At 47.8% G+C, this 24,579-nt stretch overlaps 1 protein-coding gene across 4 annotated transcripts in view; it reads right to left on the bottom strand.

Annotated features, from left to right (window-relative positions):
• Positions 1-24,579, bottom strand: part of LOC119977793 (protein furry homolog) — a 483,675-nt gene that overhangs the window by 108,709 nt on the left and 350,387 nt on the right. For all 4 annotated transcript variants that reach the window (XM_038819004.1, XM_038819002.1, XM_038819003.1 and 1 more), the window contains exons 38-41: positions 23,344-23,447; positions 21,735-21,920; positions 19,187-19,385; positions 9,205-9,326 (exon numbers count right to left, since the gene is read on the bottom strand). In XM_038819004.1, coding sequence (XP_038674932.1) covers positions 9,205-9,326; positions 19,187-19,385; positions 21,735-21,920; positions 23,344-23,447 — 611 coding nt within the window. The remainder of the gene's footprint in view (positions 1-9,204; positions 9,327-19,186; positions 19,386-21,734; positions 21,921-23,343; positions 23,448-24,579) is intronic.

Raw genomic sequence — 24,579 nt, forward strand, 5'->3', positions numbered from 1 at the left:
GATAAAAATCGGGATGGCCGTCAGGAAATCGTCCGAGCTTCACGACGGCCTCGGGGCCCGCTCCCTGCACCTAATTCACCCCCACCCGGGGGTTAGGAGCGGGCCCCCGTGGAAACGGCGCTTTTCTGATGTCATCCATGCATGCGCGGGTTGCCGGTTCCAACCCGCGCATGACATCAGCGCGCAGATGGCATGAACCCGCGCATGCACGGTGCCGTCTTTCTCCACCGCCGCCCGGCAAGACGTGGCGGCTTGATCTTGCCGGGCGGCGGAGGGGAACGAGTGCGTCCGTTTTGGACGCTGGCCCGACTATCGGTGGGCACCGATCGCGGGCCTGTCCCCTCCTGAGCACAGTCGTGGTGCTCCCGTCAAATCGGGCCCCTAGATGCCCCAAACGGGTGTGGTTGCTGCCGTGGTGAAACGGGCGTGAAGGGCCGGTCGCTCGGCCCATTGGGCTCGGAGAATCGCCGTTCACCATGAAAAACGGCGAGCGGGGGTGGGAGAATTGCTGGGGGTGCCAGGGGGGCGTAAAAAATGTCGGGAAGCCCTCCCACGCCACGTGGGGAGCGGAGAATTCCACCCACAATGTTTTATCCTCAACTGCTTTTGGTGGTAGAGAATTCAACAGACTCGCCACTCTCTGGATGAAGAAATTTCTCCAAATCTCAATCCTAATGGTTTACCCTGTGTGCTTAGACTGTGACCTCTTCTTCTGGACTCATTATCATCGGGAATATCCTTGCTGCATCTAACCTGTCTAGCCCTAGTCCTGCTAGAATTGTATAGCTTTCAATGAGACTCCCCCCTCACTCTTCTCCAACGAATATAGTCCTAACCCACTCAACTTCTCCTTGGATCTCAAAGTGGATGGGACTTTTAAACTTACCTGCTTTACAGCAGCTGGGGTTTGAAAAAGAGGGGCGTGGCTTCCTTTCATTGTTTCCTTTCAGTTGCCCTGGACTGAAGGCCTTGGGAACCTGCTGCACTTAATTTCTCACCTGGCGTGAGTCAGAAGGTCAGGGGCGCGATCTAATGGAAAGGTTTCTAAGTGCGGTAGTGAGTGGAAAATGCCGGGAGTTTCCCGACAGCTGACCTGGCAAGTCCATCACTGGATTCCAATGTTAATTAGTCCACTTAATGAGGCCCCATGGCTTCACGCCATAAATGACTGTCCCATTGGCTAATTTGCCCGAACCGCAACGCTCGCCAGGCCCTTGTTAACAATGGCGCAGGTGGTGTGATCCAGAGGACCTCCACAAATGATGTCCACCGGGCCACACGGGTGAGTTGGCATCAGCCCCTGCCACTGGTCCCGCCTGTCAAACCCCCCCCCCCCCGACAACTATGCGCCTGGCATCGCCCTGCCCAGCACCATGCCGCATCCCACCTCACCCATGCCCCCCCCCCCCCCCCCCCCCCCCCCCCCCCCACTCCCGGTGTATGATGTGTGCGGCTCACAATACCCTCTCTGTGTCCTTGCATAACAGAGGGAGAGAGCCCAGATGGGCAGCGGGGTGCCGGACAACAGAGTCCTCACCGTATACAAGGAACGTGCCTTGGAGGTTTAGGGCTGGCCGGGGACAGATGAAAATGAAAAAAATGAAAATCGCTTATTGTCACAAGTAGGCTTCAATGAAGTTACTGTGAAAAGCCCCTAGTCGCCACATTCTGGCGCCTGTCCGGGGAGGCTGGTACGGGAATCGAACCGTGCTGCTGGCCTGCTTTAAAAGCCAGCAATTTAGCCTTGTGAGCTAAACCAGCCCCTTGGCTGGTTTGGTCACCAACGTCGAGATTGGCCTGTGTTGCGGAGATGGGTATCCACCAGCCCCCACCCAGAGGATCGGTCACATGTGAGTCGTTCATGCCAGCATGTTGATCTTGCCCCCCACTGACTACATGTCCATTCTCCCACAGGATCCAATGATGCCGGCACATCCGGGGTGGTCCGCCCACCATGCCTACCAAGAGAACACCAGAGGAGAGCTCTGAGGATGTTGCCATAACAGTCATGGCACAGCCATCATCCTCACCCTCCACCAGTGCAGAGACATAAACCTTGGTGGGCAAATGTAGTGCACAGGCCTCTGGGTCACATTCTTGTGAACATCACACAGTTGCTGATGCACATCAGGTGGAGGCAGGAATATCCAGGCGAGACAGCAGTCAGAGATCTGCTGGATCCCAGTACACGGCTGGGACCAAGTCAGATGCTCAGCTTATGGATCAGATTTACCCGAAGTTGATGCAGTTGATAGGGTGCGCCCGAGAGATTCAGAGGGGGATGTCAGCGTCACTCCAGCAGGTCCACAGGCGATTGGAGGAATCCCAAAGGTTGAGGGTGCAGGAGATAGTGCCAGCAATGTGTGGCACCAAGGCCAACACGGCTAGGGAGGCGACCGCACTGGAGAGCCTGTAGCACAACGCCAGCAGAGTGGTAGTATCCAAGGCATTGCTCAGTCAGTAATGGCCATGGCTGAGTGCCTCAGCAGCATGTCTCAGTCACTGGGGCATGTGTCCCAAATGCAGTTAGATCTTTTCAAGGCACTGCGGGGCATATCTCAGTCTCAGGTGGGCATTGCCTAGGTGCTGCGGAGCATGTCTTGATCACTGGGGGATGTGTCCCAGTCTTAGGTGGACCTGGCCAGGGCGCTGCGGAGCATGTCCCAGTCTCATGTATGCATCACTTAGTCACTCCAGAGTATAACCCGGTCACGAAGGACCTTGTTCCAGACTCAGGTGGACATTGACAAGGCACAGCAGAGCATGGCCACTCACAGAGGGGCATCGCTGAGGGTGTTGAAACCATGGTGCAGACACTGGGGAGTCACCAGGTTTGGCAGAGCCAAATGACACAGAGGAATGACACGCAGGATAGCATGGTGGTTAGCATCAATGCTTCACAGCTCCAGGGTCCCAGGTTCGATTCCCGGCTGGGTCACTGTCTGTGTGGAGTCTGCACGTCCTCCCCCTGTGTGCGTGGGTTTCCTCCGGGTGCTCCGGTTTCCTCCCACAGTCCAAAGATGTGCGGGTTAGGTGGATTGGCCATGCTAAATTGCCCGTAGTGTCCTAAAAAGTAAGGTTAAGGGGGGGTTGTTGGGTTACGGGTATAGGGTGGATACGTGGGTTTGAGTAGGGTGATCATGGCTCGGCACAACATCGAGGGCCGAAGGACCTGTTCTGTGCTGTACTGTTCTATGTTCTATGAATCAGTCCACCTGCCCCTCCATCCAGAGGTGATCCCCAGTGTCATGATATCAGGACATGCAGATAATGAACACAGAGAACAGGACATGACCAATGAGTAGGCAGGACACTCAGGGGTGGTATCTCACTATAAAAGGCACGAGGCACTCACACTCCGCCTCTTTCCACTGATGAACATCTACAGAGTGAGTCAGGGTGTATGCACAGTATCACATCTCCAGCACGTGGCGAAGAGCTAGTCTGGTTCAGTCAGACAGAGTAACCACACTTAGGTTAGCAGAGAGTCGAACTCATGGAGAACTGTGCTAACTGTGCTACTGGTTCAATAAATCAGATTGAACTAACTTCACGGCCTGGAATATCTTTTGGTTAAAGCTGCATCCAGTTGCAGCCTGTGTTATCCCATGATGTGGAGATGCCGGCGTTGGACTGGGGTGAGCACAGTAAGAAGTCTTACAACACCAGGTTAAAGTCCAACAGGTTTGTTTCAAACACGAGCTTTCGGAGCACGGATTCACCTGAAGAAGGAGCCGTGCTCCGAAAGCTCGTGTTTGAAACAAACCTGTTGGACTTTAACCTGGTGTTGTAAGACTTCTTACTGTGTTATCCCAGAGTACATAACACGACACCCAGGGCCCCATGGGCACTGACCAGAAGGAGGCGGGGCTGGGGACCAACCTGGAGCTTCCCTAAGGGGTGGTGAGTGCGACCACCAGAACCACCTCCAGGCAAACCTGCGTCACGAAATCAGCATCTGGAATGAGGTGGCATGGCAGGTTCAGCTGGCAAGTTTCCTGGGGCCTCCCAGCCCCAGGAGCCCCATAGGACTCCCGCCAGCGGCATCAAAGGCCACGGGATGTGGTAAGCAGCAGGCTACCTCCACCGATGATGTTCATCCTAGTGAAACACCTAGACGTAGTAGCAGAGCTGAAAGGAATAGTAGATAAGAGGATCACTGAGAGGGTACTGGAGTGGGGAAGAGGGGAGTGCGGTGGAAGGGCAGAGGCACTATCGGAGGCTAGGGGCAGCTGGGGGTCTCTACTGTTCAACAGTAAAACATGTTGCACCCGAGACATGTGAAGTCTCTGACACGTTATTGTGCAAGGCAGACTGACCTCCAACCCCCTGGGTTGGATTCTCCGCTGGCAGAAAGCTCCGTTTTTCCGGCAGCACGGGGGTTTCCCGATGGCATGGGGCTGCCCTACAATGGGAAACCCCATTGACCTGCTGGCGTAACGAAGCATCGCGCCGGCAGGGTGAAACAGAAATGTGGCGTGTAGGGGCAGAAAATCCAGTCCCCCACCTCAGTCCCCGGGAACGGTGGTCCTGGATCTGCAACCCCCATTCCTACCCAAGGCATATCACAAGCAGGTGATGGGCGTGAACGCGACTTAGCAGATAATCAGGAGTCAGACTACGGCATAGTGAGGAGCACCAGTGCCCAGCTCACAGCGGGTTATCATTACCCCCCTGCCCTCGACTGGTTTAGCACAGGGCTCAATAGCTGGTTTTTAAAGCAGACCAAGGCAGGCCAGCAGCGCGGTTCAATTCCCATACCAGCCTCCCCGGACAGGGGCTGGAATGTGGCGACTAGGGGCTTTTCACAGTAACTTCATTTGAAGCCTACTTGTGACAATAAGCAATTTTCATTTCTTTTTTTTCATTTCAACATGGACCCGCTGACAGTGCCGACACAGGTCCATCACCCTGGCGTGGGAGGGTGGAATACGGCGATGGGACCCTCCGGCTGGTCCTGTGAGCCCTCCAAGGGCTCGTCCTCCAGCCCCTCCTGGTCTGGCACCACCTTGTCCTCCTCCTCCTCGGTGGCCGCATGTTCCTCTTTCTCCAGCACGCTGCCCCACTGTAGTGCGAGATTGTGGAGGGAACAGCAGACCACGACAAAGTGGGCGACTCTATGGGGTATTTTGCAACAATAAAGGATTAATTAATAATCTTGTTGTCAAATAACCTTTAGGGAAGAATTGCCATGATATGACAAAATTTTGCATCATGTTTGAAAGTGCGGTACTTGAATATAAAGCCAGGGTGTTACATTTGTACAAAGGTAATTATGAAGGTTCAGGTGCAAACTGGGAAAATACATTAAAAGGTATGACGCCCTAGTCCATTGGACCTCCAATTCTAGGAGATTTATTGTATCTTCCTCAGTGAAGACAGACACAAAGTAAAGCTTCTCTACCATTTCTCTGTATGGTAAGTTCACCTTTATTACAAGAGGATTAGAGCCCAGGACTAGGGAGGTCTTTCTTCAATTGCATAGAACTTTGGTTAGACCAGACTTATGGGCAGTTTTGGTCCCCTGACCTTAGGGAGGATACTGTTGCCATATTGAGAGTGCAATGAAGGTTCATCAGACTTGTTGTGGGATGGTCTATGATGAGAGATAAGAGAGATTGGGGAAACTGGAGTTTCGAAAAATGAGAGGTGTTCGCATTGAAACCTACAAATTTTGTAAAGGGATAGGCCGGTTAGAGGCAGATAAAATGTTTGCCATGTTGGGGAGCTTAGAACCAGGGGACACAATTTCAAAATGAGGGGGAAGCCACTTAGGACCGAGATGAGAATGTTATTGTTTTGACTCAGAGGGTTGTGAAGCTTTGGAATTCTCTACCCTCAGGAGGCCCGCGGCGGCGGCTGAGGTGTTGAGGGGGTTTATGGACCAGATGGGAGGGGTGGATCCTTGGAGGTTCGCGAGGCCGAGGGTCAGGGAGTATTCATTTTTCTCCCATGTGCATAAAGCCTATTCCCGGATCGATTTTTTTGTTCTGAGCAGGGGGCTGATTTCGAGGGTGGAGGATGCCGAGTATTCGGCCATAGTCATTTCGGATCATGCCCAGCACTGGGTGGACCTTGAGTTGGGGGAGGAGAGGGACCAGCGCCCACTCTGGCGCCTGGAGGTGGGGCTGCTGGCGGATGAGGAGGTGGGCGGGCGGGTTCAGGGGTGTATCAAGAGGTACTTAGAGGCCAATGATAATGGGGAGGTCTGGGTGCGGACGGTTTGGGAGGCATTGAAGGCGGTGATTAGAGGGGAGTTGATTTCCATCTGAGCCCATAGGGACACGGGAGAGCAAAGAGAGAGGGAGAGGTTGGTGGGGGAGATGGTGAGGGTGGACAGGAAATACGCGGAGGCTCCGGAGGAGGGATTGTTGAGGGAGCGGCGTAATCTTCAGGCCAAGTTCGACTTACTGACCACCAGAAAGGTGGAAGCTCAGTGGAGGAAGGCACAGGGAAAAGTGTACGAATATGGGGAGAAGGCGAGTAGGATGTTGGGGGCATCAGCTCCGTAAGCGGGATGCGGCCACGGAGACTGGTGGAGTGAAGGATAGGGGAGGAAATGTGGTGCGAAGGGGGGTGGACATTAATGGGGTCTTCAGGGACTTTTACGGGGAATTGTACCGGTCCGAACCCCCGGTGGAGGGGGGGGGGGGGGGGGCGCTTTTTGGACAGGCTGAGTTTTCCGAAGGTGGAGGAGGGGCAGGTGGAGGGGCTGGGGGCGCCGATTGAGCTGAAGGAGCTGGTTACTGGGATAGGCAGCATGCAGTCGGGGAAGGTGCCGGGGCCGGATGGGTTCCCGGTTGAATTTTATAAAATGTACGCAGACCTGCTGGGCCCCCTGTTGGTTAGGACCTTTAACGAGGCAAGGGAGGGGGGGGGGGGGGGGGGGGGGTTTGCCCCCGACTATGTCACGGGCGCTGATTTCCTTGATCCTTAAATGGGACAAGGACCCCCTGTAGTGTGGATCATATAGGCCGATCTCGCTGTTAAATGTGGATGCCAAGCTGTTGGCGAAGATCTTGGCCACAAGGGTAGAGGACTGTGTGCCGGGGGTCATTCATGAGGACCAGACGGGGTTTGTGAAGGGAAGGCAGCTGGCAGCTGAACACCAATATACGTAGGCTTCTGAATGTTATAATGATGCCGGCGGTAGAAGGGGAGGCGGAGATAGTAGTAGCATTAGACGCGGAGAAGGCCTTTGATAGGGTTGAGTGGGGGTACCTGTGGGAGGTGTTGGAAAGGTTTGGATTCGGGGAGGGGTTTGTCAGTTGGGTGAGGCTGTTATATGAGGCCCCGATGGCGAGCGTAGCCACGAATAGGAGGTGGTCGGAGTACTTTCGGTTGTACCGGGGGACGAGACAGGGGTGTCCCCTGTCCCCCTTGCTCTTTGCGTTGGCAATTGAGCCCCTGGCCATGGCGTTGAAGGAGTCGAGGAAGTGGAGGGATCTGGTGCCGGGGGGGGGGGAGCACCGAGTGTCACTTTTCGCAGATGATTTGTTGCTATATGTGGCGGACCCAGTGGGGGGAATGCCGGAGGTGATGAAGATTCTTAGGGAATTTGGGGGCTTTTCAGGGTACAAGCTCAACCTGGGTAAGAGTGAGTTGTTCGTCGTGCACCCGGGGACTCAAAATAAAAGTGCTGGTCCTTGTAGGTGACCCACAGACGCGCCGGCTGTAACATGCCAAACTTCACAGTCTTTCTGTGGAGCACCGCCTTCGTCCGGTTGTACCCGGCCCTCCGCTTAGCCACCTCCGCACTCCAGTCCTGGTAGATCCGCACTACCGTGTTCTCCCACTTGCTACTCCGCTCCTTCTTGGCCCACCTAAGCACGCACTCTCGGTCAACGAAGCGGTGGAACCGAACCGGTGGAACCGCACCAGCACCGCCCGTGATGGCTCATTCGGCTTGGGCCTCCTGGCCAGTATTCTGTGGGCCCCCTCCAGCTCCAGGGGCCCCTGGAAGGACCCAGCTCGCATCAGCGAGTTCAGCAAGACGACCACATAGGCCCCCAGGTCTGACCTCTCCAGCCCCTCCGTGAGGCCCAGGAACCGCAAATTTTTCCGCCTCGACCGGTTCTCCATCTCGTCGAACCACTCCTGCCACTTCTTATGGAGCGCCTCATGCATCTCCACCTTTACCGCGAGGGCCACGGCCTCATCCTCTCTTTTGGAGGCTTGTTGTCGGAGCTCCCGGATCTCCACCCCCTGGGCTGTCTGCGTCGCCAGCAGCTTGTCCGTGTTAGCCTTCAGCGAGTCTAGCAGCTCCACTTTTAGCTCCCGAAAACAGCGCTGGAGAGTCTCCTGCTGCTCCTGCGCCCACTGCCTCCATTCCTCGAGGCCTCCGCCGGCCGCCATCTTGTTTTTCTTCCCCCGCTTTTTTCTAGGCGCTGCCACCGCTATTTTGCTGGCCCACTCCTGGTCCAGACCATAGAACACTGGGGATCTGCTGCTGACACCTTCCCACGTCGGGAATCGTCGATCAAGTACCGCTGGGGGCCCTTAAAAGAGCCCAAAAGTCCGTTCCTGGCGAGAGCTGCCGAACGTGCGGCTTAGCTCCGCATAGACGCAACCGGAAGCCTCTTTATGAATTTATGAGGGGGTTCTGTGAGGATGTTCCTCATGTCGGGGAGACTAGAACTAAGGGACACAGTTTTAAAAATAAGAGGTCTTCTCCTGTTTAAGACAGAGATAGAGGTTTTTGAAGAATAAAGGGATTAAGGGTTATGGTGTTCGGGCCGGAAAGTGGAGCTGAGTCCACAAAAGATCAGCCATGATCTAATTGAATGGCGGAGCAGGCTCGAGGGGCCAGATGGCCTACTCCTGCTCCTAGTTCTTATGTAAGGAGATTTTTTTTTTATTCAAGGGTGTGAGTGTCTTGTGTATTTTTCTGTGTTAGTGTTTCTGTGTAGTCTGTGTAATTTTGTTTCCAGATAAAGGCTAGGTCACTGAACGTATTCAAAGTTGAGTTGGATAGATTTTTTGATATAAAAGGGAGTGAAGGCAAACATGGGGGCAAACATGAAGTAGAGGTGAGACCACAACCAGATCAGCCATGATCTTATCGAATGGCAGAGCAGGTTTGAAGGGCCAAATGGCCCACGTCTGCTCCAATGACCTCTGTTCAAAGGAACATGAAAATATACAATTCACTTTACATTCGTTACACATTCCTTGAACAGTAAATACCTTGAAATAGTAAAGTACCTGATTTTACATCTTTGAATACGGACACAACATGACGTAGGAAGTTGGTTAACTCTTCAGCACTTCGAGAATTGTGGTTCTTTGGAGTAATGTCTTCATGGCACCATAGAGGTCCAAATGCCCTGTACAAAATAACTTTATTCTGTAACTGAGTCTATTAAGAACCATGTATTTCACATTTGGATTCTTGTGATTTGTGTTCAGAGCTACGTAATCACATAAGGGTACTGATAAAAATGATATTTCATAGTAACTTCATTGCGGTGTTAATGTAAGCCTACTTGTGACACTAATAAAGATTATTATTTTGAAATTAAAATATTGTAGCTTTTAGCCTTACTGGTCATTGATTTAATTTACAGGATAAAGACAACATGGAAGGATACTTTCAGTATCAAATGCCTCTCTGTTTATGTAAAAATTAGCATCTAATTTTTAAAATACCTGGAAATAGATTTTGCTGTGGTAGGTTTCAGGTGACCACATAACAGTCCAGTGCCAAACCTGGTCAATTTTGAGACCTGGCTTTATTAGCATAAATTAGTGTGTGCAAAATGAATGCCCCAGAGCTGTGTGCTGGCTTCAGACTGCTACAATAACAGCTGCCCCCAAAAAGATAAAACTTGTTTGCTAGCTCCTCTATTGTTGGATAACCAGCTGATAATGTGTCGAGCATGGGTGGCACTTGCTACTGTCCTAAGATGGCAATCAGGCGTCTTTTATGTACCATGATATCCTAATTTGCATAATAATAGATCTGGCCTTCTTACCCAATTCCGAGGATGAGGGAACAACCAGGAATTGGACAGGTAGTAGGCCTCATAATCTCCCCTGAAGACAATTTTATTAATTTCTTACATTCATAATTAGGATGATGTGGAGATGCTGGCGATGGACTGGGGTGAGCACAGTAAGAAGTCTTACAACACCAGGTTAAAGTCCAACAGGTTTGTTTTGAATCATATTCATAAATAAAGTTTTGGATCCTCACTTGGATCCACACTCGTGGTGTTCCGCAGGGATCAGTGCTGGGACTTCTGCTCTTTATAATATATATAAATGACTTGGACGAAAACGTAGCTGGACTGATTAGCAAGTTTGCAGATGATACTAAGATTGCAGGAGTTGCGGATAGTGATGAAGATTGTCAGAGAATACAGCAGGATATAGATACGCTTCAAAATTGGGCTTAAGAAATGGCAGATAAAATTTAACCTGGACAAATGCAAGGTGATGCATTTTGGTACATGCAATTCAGGTGGAAGCTATAAAATAAATGGCAGAACCTTCAGGAGCATAGACACACAGAGAGTCTGGGTGTGCAAGTCCACAAATCCTTGAAAGTGGCAGCACAGGAGGAAATGATGGTAATGAAAGCATATGGCATGCTTGCCTTCATCGGACGGGGCATCGAGCATAAAAGTTCGCAAATTATGTTAGTTATATCGAACATTGGTTCGGCCACATTTGGAATACAGTGTCCAATTCAGGTCACCACACTATCAGAAGGAAGTGGAAGCTTTGGAGAGAGTACAGAAAAGGTTTATCAGGATGTTGCCTGGTATGGAGGGTATTAGCTATGAGGAGAGATTGAATAAACTGGGATTGTTCTCCCTAGAAAGACTAAGGCTGAGGGGCGATCTGATAGAAGCTTATAAAAATTATGAGGCGTATAGATAGGGTGATCAGTTGGAGGCTTTTCCCTAGGGCGGAAATGACAATTACAAGCAGGCACAAGTTCAAAGTGAGGGGGGATAGGTTCAGTGGAGATGTGCAGGGGAAGTTTTTTAGACAGAAGGTGGTGGTGACCTGGAATGTACTGCCAAGTGAGGTGGTTGAGGCAGATCCGTTAGCAACCTTTAAGACTTATCTAGATAGACACAGGGTATAGAAGAATACAGGCGGTTTGGTTTAGATAGGACACGTGATTGCCGCAGGTTTGGAGGACCAAAAGACCTGTTCCTGTGCTGTATTCTTCTTTGTTTTTTGACTATGCAGCTGTTTTAATTGTAAAAGTAAAGTCGCCAAAGTCCCAGATGACCATAGGTTGCTTTCCCTTTTGAGGGGGAGAGCTGACTGGTGCTGATTTAAGTGTGGGTCACCGCACGTCAGGCGAGGGATGAGGTTGAGAAGGCGGGCCTTCATTAATAACCTCACCTGGTGCAGGATAATACGGATTACACGCGTGTCAAAGAAAGATCAGTCTCTGGGACTGGACAAAGTACCTAAATCATATTGTATAGGGTTTTATGGATGGCGAAGTATCGGCACCCATATGAATTTCAGTGGTTCAAGAAGGCAAATCCTTCTAAAAGGCAACTGGGGATGAGCAATAAAAATGTTGACTTAGCTAGGCTGCCCACATCCTGAGAAAGAGAGCTGGTACAGGCACTGTCAGTGGAAAGGTCTCCTTTTCGCTGTACCTCTATGATTCTATGAGGGGATACCGAGAGGATGTTCCTCTTGTGGGGGAGACTACAACTAACGGACATAGTTTTAAAAATAAGAGGTCTCCCTTTTAAGACTGAGATGAGGAGAATTTTATTTCCAGAGGGTTGTTAGTCTCTCTATTTAATACTCACTAGTGTGTTGATTGGCAGCGGGTGGGACATTCACACATCCTTGGAAGGAGGTCCTGCTCTTGAGCGCTGTTTGCTAATTAGATTGGCTGACAGCTCTCCGACCAGGCCAGGCACAGCTCTGGGTGTCCGCTTTCCCCATTGCTTTTTGCCTTGGCAATAGAGCCATTGGCAATGGCGCTTAGAGTGTTGAGGGGTTGGAACGGGATTGTGTGGGAGAGGCATGGAGCACAGAGTTGGCTATGCGGATGACTTGTTGCTATATATTTCGGACCCACTGGGGGGCATTGGCAGAATTATGGGGGTTTTGGAGGACTTTGGCCGGTTCTCCGGATACAAAATGAACATCGGAAAGAGTGAGGTGTTCCCGATTGACACCAGAGGGCAGGAGAGGAAGTTGGGGGAGTTTCCATTCACGGTGGTGCGGGCGAGTTTCAAGTACCTGGCATTCAGATGGCATGGGGTTGGGCATTCTTTAAAAATCCTCCCCAATGGAACTTGGCTCTGCAGGAGACCAGATGTCCTTGAAATTGAAAGTACTGTACCCAAATAATTGTTTTCCATTAACACACAGTCACCATTACTGAATGATGACAAAATAATTTGTTAAGCAATGAAAAAAATACATTATTTACCATGCATTCAATTCAAAGCATCTATTTGAAAATATGTACAACAGTTTTTGTATGAATCTTTTCTTTTAACGGAGGTTCTAAAAAGCAATTTAATCAAACTGCAGATGGCGATGTTCAATCATTTATATGGCTCGAACTATAGCACTTCTACATTTTTATTTTAAATTGGATTGCAGGAGCTCAACACCTATGAAGTGGTTCTAGCATGGATAATATCAAATCTGGTTTCTTACAAACTCAGTTTTGCCCATAGAGACTAGATTTAACAGCATAAATTATATGAGCTGGACCTCCGGTGGCGTCTTTGCTGTGAATAGTCGCACATTTAGCAGCTCCTGCTCTTGGTGGTTTTCGACGGCTTTTAAGCTGGATTTTCACAGAAATTGTTTTCTAACATAAGTGAATAAAAGTGAGAGGAGGAAAAGGCGACCCCTATCCTATGGAATTACGCTTGAAAAATAATCGCAAAAGAAGGAATCAAAAGTTGGTTGGAAGTGAGGATCTGAGCTTGTTGGCTGCAATGGCAGAGAAGCGAGATACGGCCCCGTCGGCCCAATGGTCGACAGATCAGTTGGTTGCTTACCTGGATGAGAAGTTCGCCTGGCACCGTAAGGAGTGTGCGGAGGACCTGACCAAGGTGGTTGCCTCGATTAAGGAGACTGTCGACCAGATGGAGGTGACAGTGAAGACCCAGGGACAGTCGATCCAAAAGCTGCAGGAGCAGGTGATGGAACAAGAGGAGCAGTCCACTGGGATGGCACTGCAAATTGGTATTTTACAAGATCGGTAAAAAGAGGCTGCTGGAAAAGGTGGAGGACCTGGAGAATCGTTCCCGGAGGCAGACCATTCGGATCGTTGGTCTCCTGGAGGGAAAGGAAGGATCGGATGCCGGTGTGTATGTTGTGAGGATGTGCTAGAAAATCATGGGGTAGAGACGTTCGACAGGCCGTTGGAGGTGGACCGGGCTCACAGGGCACTTATGCGCAGGCCCCAGGGTCGTGAGCCCCCAGGGGCATTGCGGGTGAGGCTTCACCGATTCCTGGACAAGGAACGCATCGTGAGATGGGCTCGGGAGACAAGATCCAGGTCTACCAGGACCTGGGAGCAGAACTTGCTAACAGGAGGGTAAGTTTCAATAAAGTTAAAGCGGCGCTGTATGCGAAGGGAATAAAATTTGGACTTCTTTGGGTAACCTACGAGGAACGGGAGCTGTATTTTGGCTCGCCGTTAGAAGAAGCGGGTTTTATGAAAGACAACAACCTGCGGGACCCATAAGGACTTAATGAAAAGAGAAAACTGGTCGGTAGCGGTTTACATCAAAAAGGTCTGTGCTGCACTGTAACTAGAGTTGCGATGACCGGGAAGACAAAAGCGATTGTTTTTTCTTTTGGAGTTACCTAACTTTGACCTTTCAGTGTATGTAAGGTACAGTTTCTGCCTTTTTGTTTGTGTTTGTAAAATAAAAGGTATAAAAGAGAAAATAATAATAAAGGGGGAAAAAAAGAATGGAGGGAGGAGAAGAAAAGTTTTCAAATTAAGTTGGTCCAGGAGGGAAAGACATCTGTTCGAGTTTTTACATATATAATTTTTTCTGTCTCTCCATTTACCCTGTTTGTTTACACTTCTATTGTTTGGGGCTCTAGTTGAAGGTGATGGGATTGATAAGGTGGTGTAAAGGGGGAGGGGTGGACCATTGAGTTTGGGCCTTAAGTGGAGGGTGTGTTTGCTTTTTGCACTCGGTGCTATTGTTCTGAAAACTTAGTTAAGAGCTGGGATGTAAAAGATCCAGCAGCAGGTAGACTTTTAGGCTTCAGGGGTGGAGCTGCTAGGCTAGCTGGTGAGGCTAATTCACCGAAAGAGTGAAGTGGGGGGTGAGCTGAAAAGTGATGAGGTAGGAGGGAGGGGGTGGGGGTACTGCTGATGATTTGGGGACTTCCAGGAGACTGGAGATGCAGACTTGATGGCGGTTGCTGCCGATGGGCGGATCTGGGGAGGTGCGGGCAATGAGCTGGCCTAGGAAAGGTCATGGGCGATCAACAGGGGAAAGGGGGCAAGAACCCCTCCCCGACCAGACTGGTTACGTGGAATGTGCGTGGCCTGAATGGGCCGGTCAAGAGGGTCCGTGTGTTCGCACACTTGGGACAGTTAAAGGCGGACATGGCCATGTTACAAGAGACACACATGAAGCTGGGGGATCAATTTAGACTGAAAAAGGGATGGGCAGGGCAGGTGTTTCATTCAGGATTGGACTTCAAAACAAAGGGGACGGCCATCCTGATTATCAAAAGGGTGGCGTTTGAGGTGGGGAAAATGGTGACAGACCCGAAAGGCAGATTTATCATGGTGAGTGGGAAACTGGAGGGAATGGCAGTGGTGCTGGTGAATATATATGCCCCAAACTGGGACAACGTTGCATTTGTTAGGAAGATGCTGGGAAAAATCCCGGACCTCGACTCACACCGGTTGATCATGTCTTACGGCTTAATACGGTCTTAAATCCAAGGATGGACCGGTCGAGTTCTAAGTCGGGGAAAGTGACAGCAATTGCAAAAGAGCTGCGAGGGTTCATGGAGCACATGGGAGGTGCTGATTCGTGGAGATTTGAGAAGCCAAGGAGTAAGGAATATTCATTCTACTCCCATGTTTACAAGGTGTACTTCAGGATTGATTTTGTTATATTGGACAAAACATTATTAGCGGGGGTAGTGGACACATATTCAGCAATCGTAGTATCGGACCATGCACCACATTGGCTAGACCTACAGCTGTACAGGGAAACTCTCAGCGCCCACAGTGGAGGCTAGATGCAGGGTTGTTAGCAGACGATAAGATACGTGAGCGAGTGAGGGAGGCCATTTGCGGGTATATAAAAACCAACGACACGGGAGAGACCACGGCTGGGGTGGTGTGGGAGGCATTGAAAGCGGTCATCAGAGGGGAATCTATTTTGATTCGGGTCCATAGGGAGAGGGCTGAACGGGTAGAGCTCGATAGGCCAGTAGGAGAAATCTTGCTGTGGATAGGAGATATGCGAAGTCCCCGAATGAGGAACTCCTGAAGGAGTGCCAGATACTTCAAATGGATTTTGGGCTCCTTTCCACAGGCAAGGCGGAGGGACAGCTGAGGAGGGTAAAATGGGCAGTGTACGAATACTGGGGAGAAAGCTAATAGGATGTTGGTGCATCAGCTGAGGAAGCAGGAGGCGGCAAGAGAGAATAGGAAAGTTAAGGATGTAAGGGGGAAAGTAGTGAGGGACCCGGGGGTGATTAATGACGTGTTCCGCAAATTTTATAGCCGTTGCTACGAGTCTAAACCCCCTTGGGGGGGGAGGAGGGAATGAACCAATTCCTGGGGAGGCTAGAGTTCCCGAAGGTAGATGGGCAGCTGGTGGAAGTCTTGGGGGGCCCAATTGGGCTCAGTGAAGTGATAGACGGATTGGGGGCAATGCAAATGGATAAGGCCCCGGGACCTGACGGATTCCCAGTGGAATTCTACAAAAAGTTCTCAGGGCTAGTGGGACCGCTGTTAGTCAAGGCTTTCAATGGATCCAAGGAGTTAGGAATGCTTTCCCCAACGCTATCACAGGCATCACTCTCTCTCATCCTGAAGCGAGACAAGGACCCGGAGAGCTGTGGATCGTACAGACCAATTTCCTTTTTGAATGTGGATGCTAAATTACTGGCAAAGATCTTGGCCACCAGAATAGAGGATTGTGTCCCGGAGGTAATAGGTGAGGATCAGACGGGGTTCATGAAGGGCAGGCACCCGACGTCTAATACTGGGCGGCTTCTCAATGTTATAATGATGCTAGCCGAGGGGCGTGAGGCTGAGGTGGTAGTAGCCACGGACAAGGAGAAGGCTTTTGACCGGGTGAAGTGGAAGTACCTATGGGATATCTTAGACAGGTTCGGGTTCGAGCAGGGATTTGTGGACTGGGTCCGGTTGTTGTATCAGTTGTATTGTGGCAAATGTGTGAACCAACCGAACCCGGTCAGAATATTTTAATCTCTGGAGAGGGTCAAGGCAGCGGTGCCCGTTGTCCCCATTACTGTTTGCCCTGGCCATACAGCCTTTAGCAATGGCCCTTAGAACATCGAGTGCGTGGAGGGGAATAGTGAGGGGGGCGGTGGAGCACAGGGTTTCTCTTTATGCTGATGACATGCTGCTTTATGTTACAGACCCAGTGGGGGGATTGACCAAAATCATGGAGGCACTGGGAGAATTTGGGAGATTTTCAGGCTACAAGCTGAACATGGGAAAGAGTGAGATGTTCGTGATCCAGGCACGGGGACCGGAAAGGAGACTTAGTTACCTTTTAAAGTGGTGGCGGGGAGTTTCAGATATTTCGGGATTCAAGTGTCTAAAGAGTGGGGGCAGCTCCATAAGTTAAATCTGGGCAAAGCGGCCGACCAGATGAAAAGGGATTTCCACAGATGGGACATGTTCCTGCTGACATTAGCGGGACAGGTCCAGATGGTGAAGATGACAGTCCTCTCAAGACTGCTTTTCTTTTTTCAATGCCTTCTGATTTTTGTCCCAAAGGCTTTGTTTAGAAAAATAAATGCAGCGATTACAGGTTTTGTATGGGCGGGGAAAACCCCGAGAGTAAAGAGGGCACTTCTGGAGTGGGGTTGCGGGGAGGGGGGCCTGGCCCTCCCGAGCTTTATTAATTATTACTGGGCGGCCAACATATCGATGGCCCGGAAGTGGGTAATGGGGGAGGGGTCGGCCTGGGAGCGAGTGGAAGCAGCATCCTGTAAGGGTATGAGTTTGGAGGCTTTACTAACGGTGCCGTTTTCGCCGGTTCGGTACTCTACAAGCCCTGTGGTGGTGGCAGCACTAAGCGTGTGGGGGCAATGGAGGCATCACATGGGATTCGAGGGGGCGTCGGTGTAGTCTCCAATCTGGAACAATCACCGGTTTATCCCAGGAGGCTGAATGAGGGTTTCAGGAGATGGCAGTAGGCAGGGATCGAGAGATTTGGGGACGTATTTATCCAGGACCTTGGAGGCACTCGGGGAGGAGTTTGAGTTACCGGGTGGGAATGGGTTCCGATATCTTCAGCTCCAGGACTTTGTCCGGAGGCAGGTTCCAAGCTTCCATCGCCTCCCCCTGAGGGGACTACAGGACAAGGCGATGTCAAAAACTGGGGTTGGAGAAGGGAGGACTTCGGAAATATACAAGGAGTTGATGGAATGGGAAGGGGCCCCGATCAAGGAGGTGAAGCAGAAGTGGGAAGAGGATCTGGAAAGAGAGCTGGAAATGGAAAAGTGGGAAAAAGCCTTGAAGAGAGTTAATTCACAAGCCTGTACCAGACTTAGCCTGATCCAGTTCAAAGCGGTCTATAGGGCTCACATGACGGTAGCCCAGATGAGCAAGTTGAGGAGGTGGAGGATAGATGTGGGCGGTGTGGGGGTAGTCCGACAAACCATGTACATGTGTTCTGGGCATGTCCGAAGTTGAGGGGATTCTGGCACGGATTTGCAGACATTATGTCAGAGGTCCTGGAAGGGAGGGTAACCCCGAGTCCAGAACTGGCAATATTTGGGGTATTGGATGATCCGGGGGCCAAGGGGGGGAGGGAGGCCGATGTCCTGGCCTTCTCCTCCCTGGAGGCCCGGAGACGGATTTTGCTGGGATGGAAGGACTCGGAGCCCCCGAAGTCAGGTGTGTGGGTCAGCGATATGGCAGGGTTTCTCAGCCGGGAAAGATATCAAGTTCGCCTTGAGAGGATCAACTCAGGGGTTCGCCCGGAGATGGCAGCCGTTCATCGACTTCTTCAAAGAAAATTGAACATTAGCATTAAGGTGGGGGGGGGGGTGTTTAGGGGAAGGAAATAGGAGGCATGGCAGTTTTAAATAAGGACAGGGAACTCAGTAGACGGGTAGCTTAGAAATAGGGCGTGGCCAGTTGGGGACATTGTGTTTTTTTTGCGGGTTCTTTTTTTAATATATATATACATATGTGTCGGCCCATGCAACTCTTTTAAGAAATGTTAATGTGTAACTGTGAAAATTTTAAATGCTTCAATAAAATATTTTCTAAAAAAAAATAAAATTCTATGAGCTGGTTTATGGGCTGCAATGGCTAAAGTAACTCTCTTTAATGTTTAAATCACTCTCATGCCACCAGAGCAACCCTGGATGCCAGACGTGTTCCCAGCACCAAGCACTGCTAGATCATACCCCACATTAATTCTGACCAAGTGATAAAAATGTCATTGTTCTCTATCATTCTGGTGGAATTGTTATGCAAGGAAGTCACTGTCACGCCACGGAAAACTCATGTGCAAAGTATTAAAAGCATTGTGGTTTCTTGTGTCAGAAATACTGTAAAGTATTAACGCATGTTCATTGCCTTACTTTGACCATTCTCAGGTTTTATCTCTGCGAGGTCAAATAAATAAATGGTTGCCTGTCTGTCCTCTGTTACTTTATTTGTTTTTTGTTAGAAGTCTGGAAAAATTATTGGAAATATTTGGTCCTTTGATTTTCTTTAATAAGATTAATTAGGCAATAATGGGATTTCCAGATGCAATGTGAAGCCTCCTCACCTGCTTGACTTTTTCCATCAGCGGAAATTACATTATGCCAATTATTTCAATTTAATGCGATCATTTTCTCAGAACTAGTGCAACACCTTTTGGCTGGATCACACTTTCTAAATCTTCAGTGTTTTTCTTATACTTTAAAGCAAGAGCTTTCGCAACCGTGAACACAAAATGCTTTAAAGATGTGGACAGTGAAACCCATGTCTTAAATTTATTACCTGGTTGCTAAAAACTCAATTAGCTTGTGAGCCTTCTCATCTATTTCAGCTGCTGTTTCAATCTCTTCCATTTCCTGCGAGATCTGTGGGAGGTTTCCACTACTGCCTCCCAGACTGATACTGGAAGATGTGGAACTTGAGCTTAATCCTGAATCTGGAACTGGCGAAGACTGATACTCTCTTAAGAAGTCAAAACCACCTAGTGCAAGTAGACAAGATTGTCACTGGAAAAGTCAATACAAAATACATACACTTAGCACTGTGAATCTGAATGCTGTACACATGTTAACCTGCTTATTCCAAGTGTGCAAACAGCCCTCTTAATCCAATGTTTTTTTGGAACTAATTATCTCACAATATGATACATTAGGTGATATAAGCATTTGCTATTATGTACTTTGGCTAGTAAATTTTCAGGAAGTGAATTTCATTGAACCTAAGCTATCAATTTAACATATTTCAAAGCCTTTGCAAAGAACAAATATCTTTTCTTCATTTGTGAAAAAATATCTGTTTGGATTTTTACAATTAAACTTTTAATTGTAAGAAATGTGCAGGATTCATTACCTTAACAACCATAAACTTCCACAAAATATTTAATTTTGGGATAATAGTAGTTTTGTGGTTCTGTAACTGACCTCGTTATACAGTGGCTTAGACTGGTAATCCAGAGAATGTCGCTCAAATTCTACTGCTTGAAGCAGTTTGAGAACCTGAATTCAGGTCTTTAAAAAAAAAATTGTAAATAAGATTCTGATATCCGAAAGGAAAAACCCAAATATTCATTAAGATGCAAGTGAAGGAAGCCTGCTGTTATAACCCAGCATGGTCTATATTTGGCAATGTAGTTGTCTCTTAACTATAGTCTGAAATTGTACAGTCAATTGTATACGGGAGTCAGTTAGTTCAGTTGGCTTGACGGATGGTTTGTGACGCAGAGCGATATAAACAACATGGGTTCAATTCCCGTACTGGCTGAGGTTATTCATGAAGAGCCCGCCTTCTCAACCTGTCCCTCGCCTGAGATCCTCAGGTTAAATCACCATCAGTCAGATCTTAAAGGGGAGAGCAACCTATGGTCCTCTGGGACTGTGGTGACATTTACTTCTTATATACTCTGAGATGGACTAAAAAAGCCACTCACATTGTGTTAAAACCTCCACCAATAAATGCTAACCTGGCCAGCAACATCCATTCCTCAAGAATTCAAAACATTAATTAGAATGCGCATTGCACTCACATTGCACCCGTAAAATGGGAGCATTGCTTACCAAGTTATAGTCCAAGGTTTTGTTCTTCTTCCTATGAGATGCCATCAACTGAATCAATGAAATGTTATTTTATGTTACATGGGATTCTGAAGTTTATAATCAGTGGATAAAGACAAAACTGTCAAAACCTGCTGATTACAAATTCCTATGAATTTCCCATCTGTTTTTTTGAAGCTTTCAGTACCTTTTTTCAGACTAAATTCACCTATTTGTCCAGCTGAGTTCCGGAAAATGGGTTTGAGTTTTCAGTTTCCTATATGATGCCTTCTCGGCCGAGTAATCATGGACTCATAGAATCTCTACAGAAGGAAGCCATTCACCCATTGAGTCTGCACAGACCCTCTGAAAGAGCACCCAACCTAGGCCTACTCCCCCGCTCTATCTGCGTAAACCTACCTAACCTGCACATCTTTGGACTGTGGGAGGAAACCAGAGCACCCAGAGAAAACCCACGCAGACACAGAGTGAAATTGCAAACTCCACACAGTCACCTAAGGCTGACATTGAACCTGAATCCTTGGTGTTGTGAAGTAGCAGTGTTAACCACTGTGCTACCGTGCCACCCATTACCTAGGGGTGCTCCCATTAGATCAGAGTTCTACTCCGTAGGATAAATATCGATATATTGTGGTAGAATTTGGTGTGTGCGATCAATTTCTTTTAACAGGTGTAATATGGGAGCAACACTAACCAATTTAAGCAGTGGGATGGGCTGTGTCAAATCTGCAAAGGTGTTAGTCCCACTGAAATTCAATCTCGGAGAAGGGTGATGGCGAAGCAGATGTCAGCAGATTGCCTGAAATAGTTAGATGATGCCCAATTTTGGCATAACCTTATGCCTCTGTTTGCATATGAACTGCTACGAGTCTGGGCTCAAAAAGAAGCAGAGACTAATTTATACGCTGTTGACATGAAGTTCGTCTGGAACATTTTTGCACATAAAGTACTAACCAACTAACATTGTTGGCAGTGCTTGGGTATAAGTCATTTTTTTTTCTCTGTTGGAATGAACAGTGTAGACAGAGAAGAGGCTCAATATCAAAACAACAGGGTTTCCAAAATGTGTATATTGAAGTAATATTTCATAACTTGTGACATTGAGAAACATTTATGCAAATTACCTGGCCTTCAAAAAATGTCTACATAAAATAGGATAATGTGTTTCAAAAACATTTAAGATTATTTACGACTTTAATTCTGTAAACTATGATTTATTTATTTATCGTCCTTGAGTAATTAACTGGTGGAGTCTCAATTTATTTCAATTTTATCTTTACCTGAATAGAGATATTCTGGTGGGTAAACTGGTTTTACTGTAAGTGTTTTACTTTCACTGACTTCTCTGTTAAGCAGAAGAACTGTAGCCACAGCCTGGAAATTGTCATTGCAAGACAAGGCTATCAAGAGGTGTAAAAGTAATCTTTTGCTGTGTTCAAATACTTCTGGGCGATAATGATCAAGACCTTAAAAAAAGACAGGAAAATAAATTAAGTGCAACCTTATCCTTGTTCTTCAGTTATCACATCGGTAAACAAGGTTTGTAATACAGACATAGATTTTGCCACGATCCAGTTAGGGACCAGTACCATTTTGTTTAAAGTTGACGAAGTTTGAAATCCCAGTTGCTCACTTTGATATAATGGCCCTTCCTATTTGTCCCTGTTTATTATTTTATTTCCCCTTTTTTTTACTTTTGCTGTTACATTTTTGATCCATGGATTATTTATGGACGTGTGTCTTTATGGAAAGTGGCCTGTGCCTTTAATTTGTGCAGACGTCTGTGCTGGTTTATACTGGAGTGGTAGACTGACAGGCACCATGAGACAGAGATTGGCTGAGTCTTGATTTTGTTGATGACCAATTAATTTGCCCAAAAGGCCAAAACGTTGTGCCCAGTAACAGGTGGCGATTGGATCTATTCCCACCAAAATGGTTCAGAACCTAAGGAACTTTCAGTTTTGCTTTGGCAGCTAAGAGAGAAAATCTATTTTTTCCTTCTGTTTTCTCCAGAAAAAAAAAGAGAATTTTCACCAAAAGGCCACTGTGGGAACCAACTCTCTGTAGAAAAGGCTGATATAAGCACCATCCAGAATCTGATAAGTCTCTGCAGAAAAGACGAATACAAAGAGAAACCAGATCTGATAATTCTCTTTGTAGAACTGGCTGTTGTGATGCCAGGCCCACTCCTGGAAGCTGTGAGTAAGCTATTATTAGCTGCAAGGAAGATCTTTACAGGCTTTAATCTACATTCATACTGTGAAGAAAGTGTACTAAATAACTCAACATCTGAAGCAAGGACTCTTATTTTCTGACCTTAATGGTTATTATTTTTACCCCTTTCTGCCCCTGTGTTTGTTTGTCTTGTGTGTAAGGGTAGAGGGTGGGGCAGTTAAAAAGGGGGGGGGGAAGAAGATCAGACATTAGTTTGACATTAAACAGCTATATACACTGCATATTTCATGTTTGGTCCAGTTATAAATAAATAGTAATTGTGTTATTGTGTTTAAACTTATAAACCTGGTGACTGTAATTATTGAACAGCCAAGGGCCAAAGATTTTGGGTATTTCTATAAGAATTATTGGTTAATTCACTTTGTGCTTTGGCTCTGTGACAAGTGGGGCTGGAATTCACTACGCACTTGCCGAGGGTGTCATAACAATGAGAATAAAGCCACAAGATTCCATTGTTTTAAACAAACAAAATAAACCATAACAAGTCAGAAAAGTAAAACTATCTACAATATCTACCTTATACTCTAAAATTCAGAATTACCATGAGGTAAGTATGAATTGACAAGCAAACACTGATCAATTACACCGCACATTAAAAGGCATATGCGACCAGATGTGACAATTTTAAATACAAAATAAAACATTTGGCCTTACCCAGAAAGAGTGCATGAATTAGCAGAGGCAGATGTAGAGCCCAGTCTTCCCTAACACTGTGGTCAACCACCATTTCTGTCATGAAGATGACAGCAATGTTGCACCTGTTCCCACAGAAAAGCAAAATGTGAGTACTGAAGCATAGCAAGTTCGGCTAAGCAATGGTTTAGTTTTTAAATTTATTTCCTTACTTGGAATTCAGTTGTTGATGACACTGTACAGAACATTGGCAAGTACTAGTGTAAAACGTGATACAATCATTCTGGCTGTTTGGAAGGTGATTTGTAATAGAATGTGAGGCTGTCAGGAAGCCAGCATTCCAAAGCAGGACCCAGACTGGGAGATGTTAGCACTATGTGTTTTTCTGAAATCAGGGATGTTTTAGTGCTGTGTGTTGTCTGAACTCTACAGTACTTTAGCACATTGTCTGCAGGTATATGTTGTCCTCAGTCTCTTTATACATTGGCAACTATCTCTGCATTGTCAAGCACTGCTTGAAAACACACATCAGTGTACAGTCTGACAGCCAATGGATCAAATCACATATTTCAGATAACATGCTGGGTGAGTAGAGTGCAATTACACCTCTTGACTCTCTTTCATAAGCAGAATACTAGAGATCTGGAAATCTGAAATAATAAAAAACAATGCTGGAAATACTCAACAGGTCAGGAAGCAAGGACACAAACCTGAAATATTGGGCCAGAATTTCATTAATGAGGTGGGAAGCTCAAGTCAGAAAATCTCCCAATTCGACATTTTCGCTTTGAGGAGGTGAGGACGGGATCAGATTGGGCTCGCCGACTCTAGAAGAAGGTCAGATGTGGTCACAAGGGCAGGCGAGTGCTGAGGCAGGCAGGTTAGAAGACTTATGTCGGTTCTGTGAATCTTTGTCCCATTTGTATTAAAGATTATTGGGCTCTCCAGCCTTCACCCTCCACCCACTCCTCATGTCACCTCCAGGTAAGGATGACAGATCGTAAGGGACATTAGTGAACCAGATGGGTTTTCACGACAATCAACAATGGTTTCATGGTCATCATTAGAGTTTTAATTCCAAATTTGTATTGAATTGAAATTTCACCATCGGCAGTCGCGGGATTTGAACCTGGATTCCCGGAGCATTACTCTGGGCCTCCGTAGGAGGAAGACTTAGGGTTTGAAATAGAATGAGGACTCTGGAGCGAAGCACTGAACAGGGTTAACTTTACCTCCATATGTGCAAGACTAAACGTA

Source organism: Scyliorhinus canicula, chromosome 14, assembly GCF_902713615.1.
Source record: "Scyliorhinus canicula chromosome 14, sScyCan1.1, whole genome shotgun sequence".
Taxonomy (NCBI): Eukaryota; Metazoa; Chordata; class Chondrichthyes; order Carcharhiniformes; family Scyliorhinidae; genus Scyliorhinus; species Scyliorhinus canicula.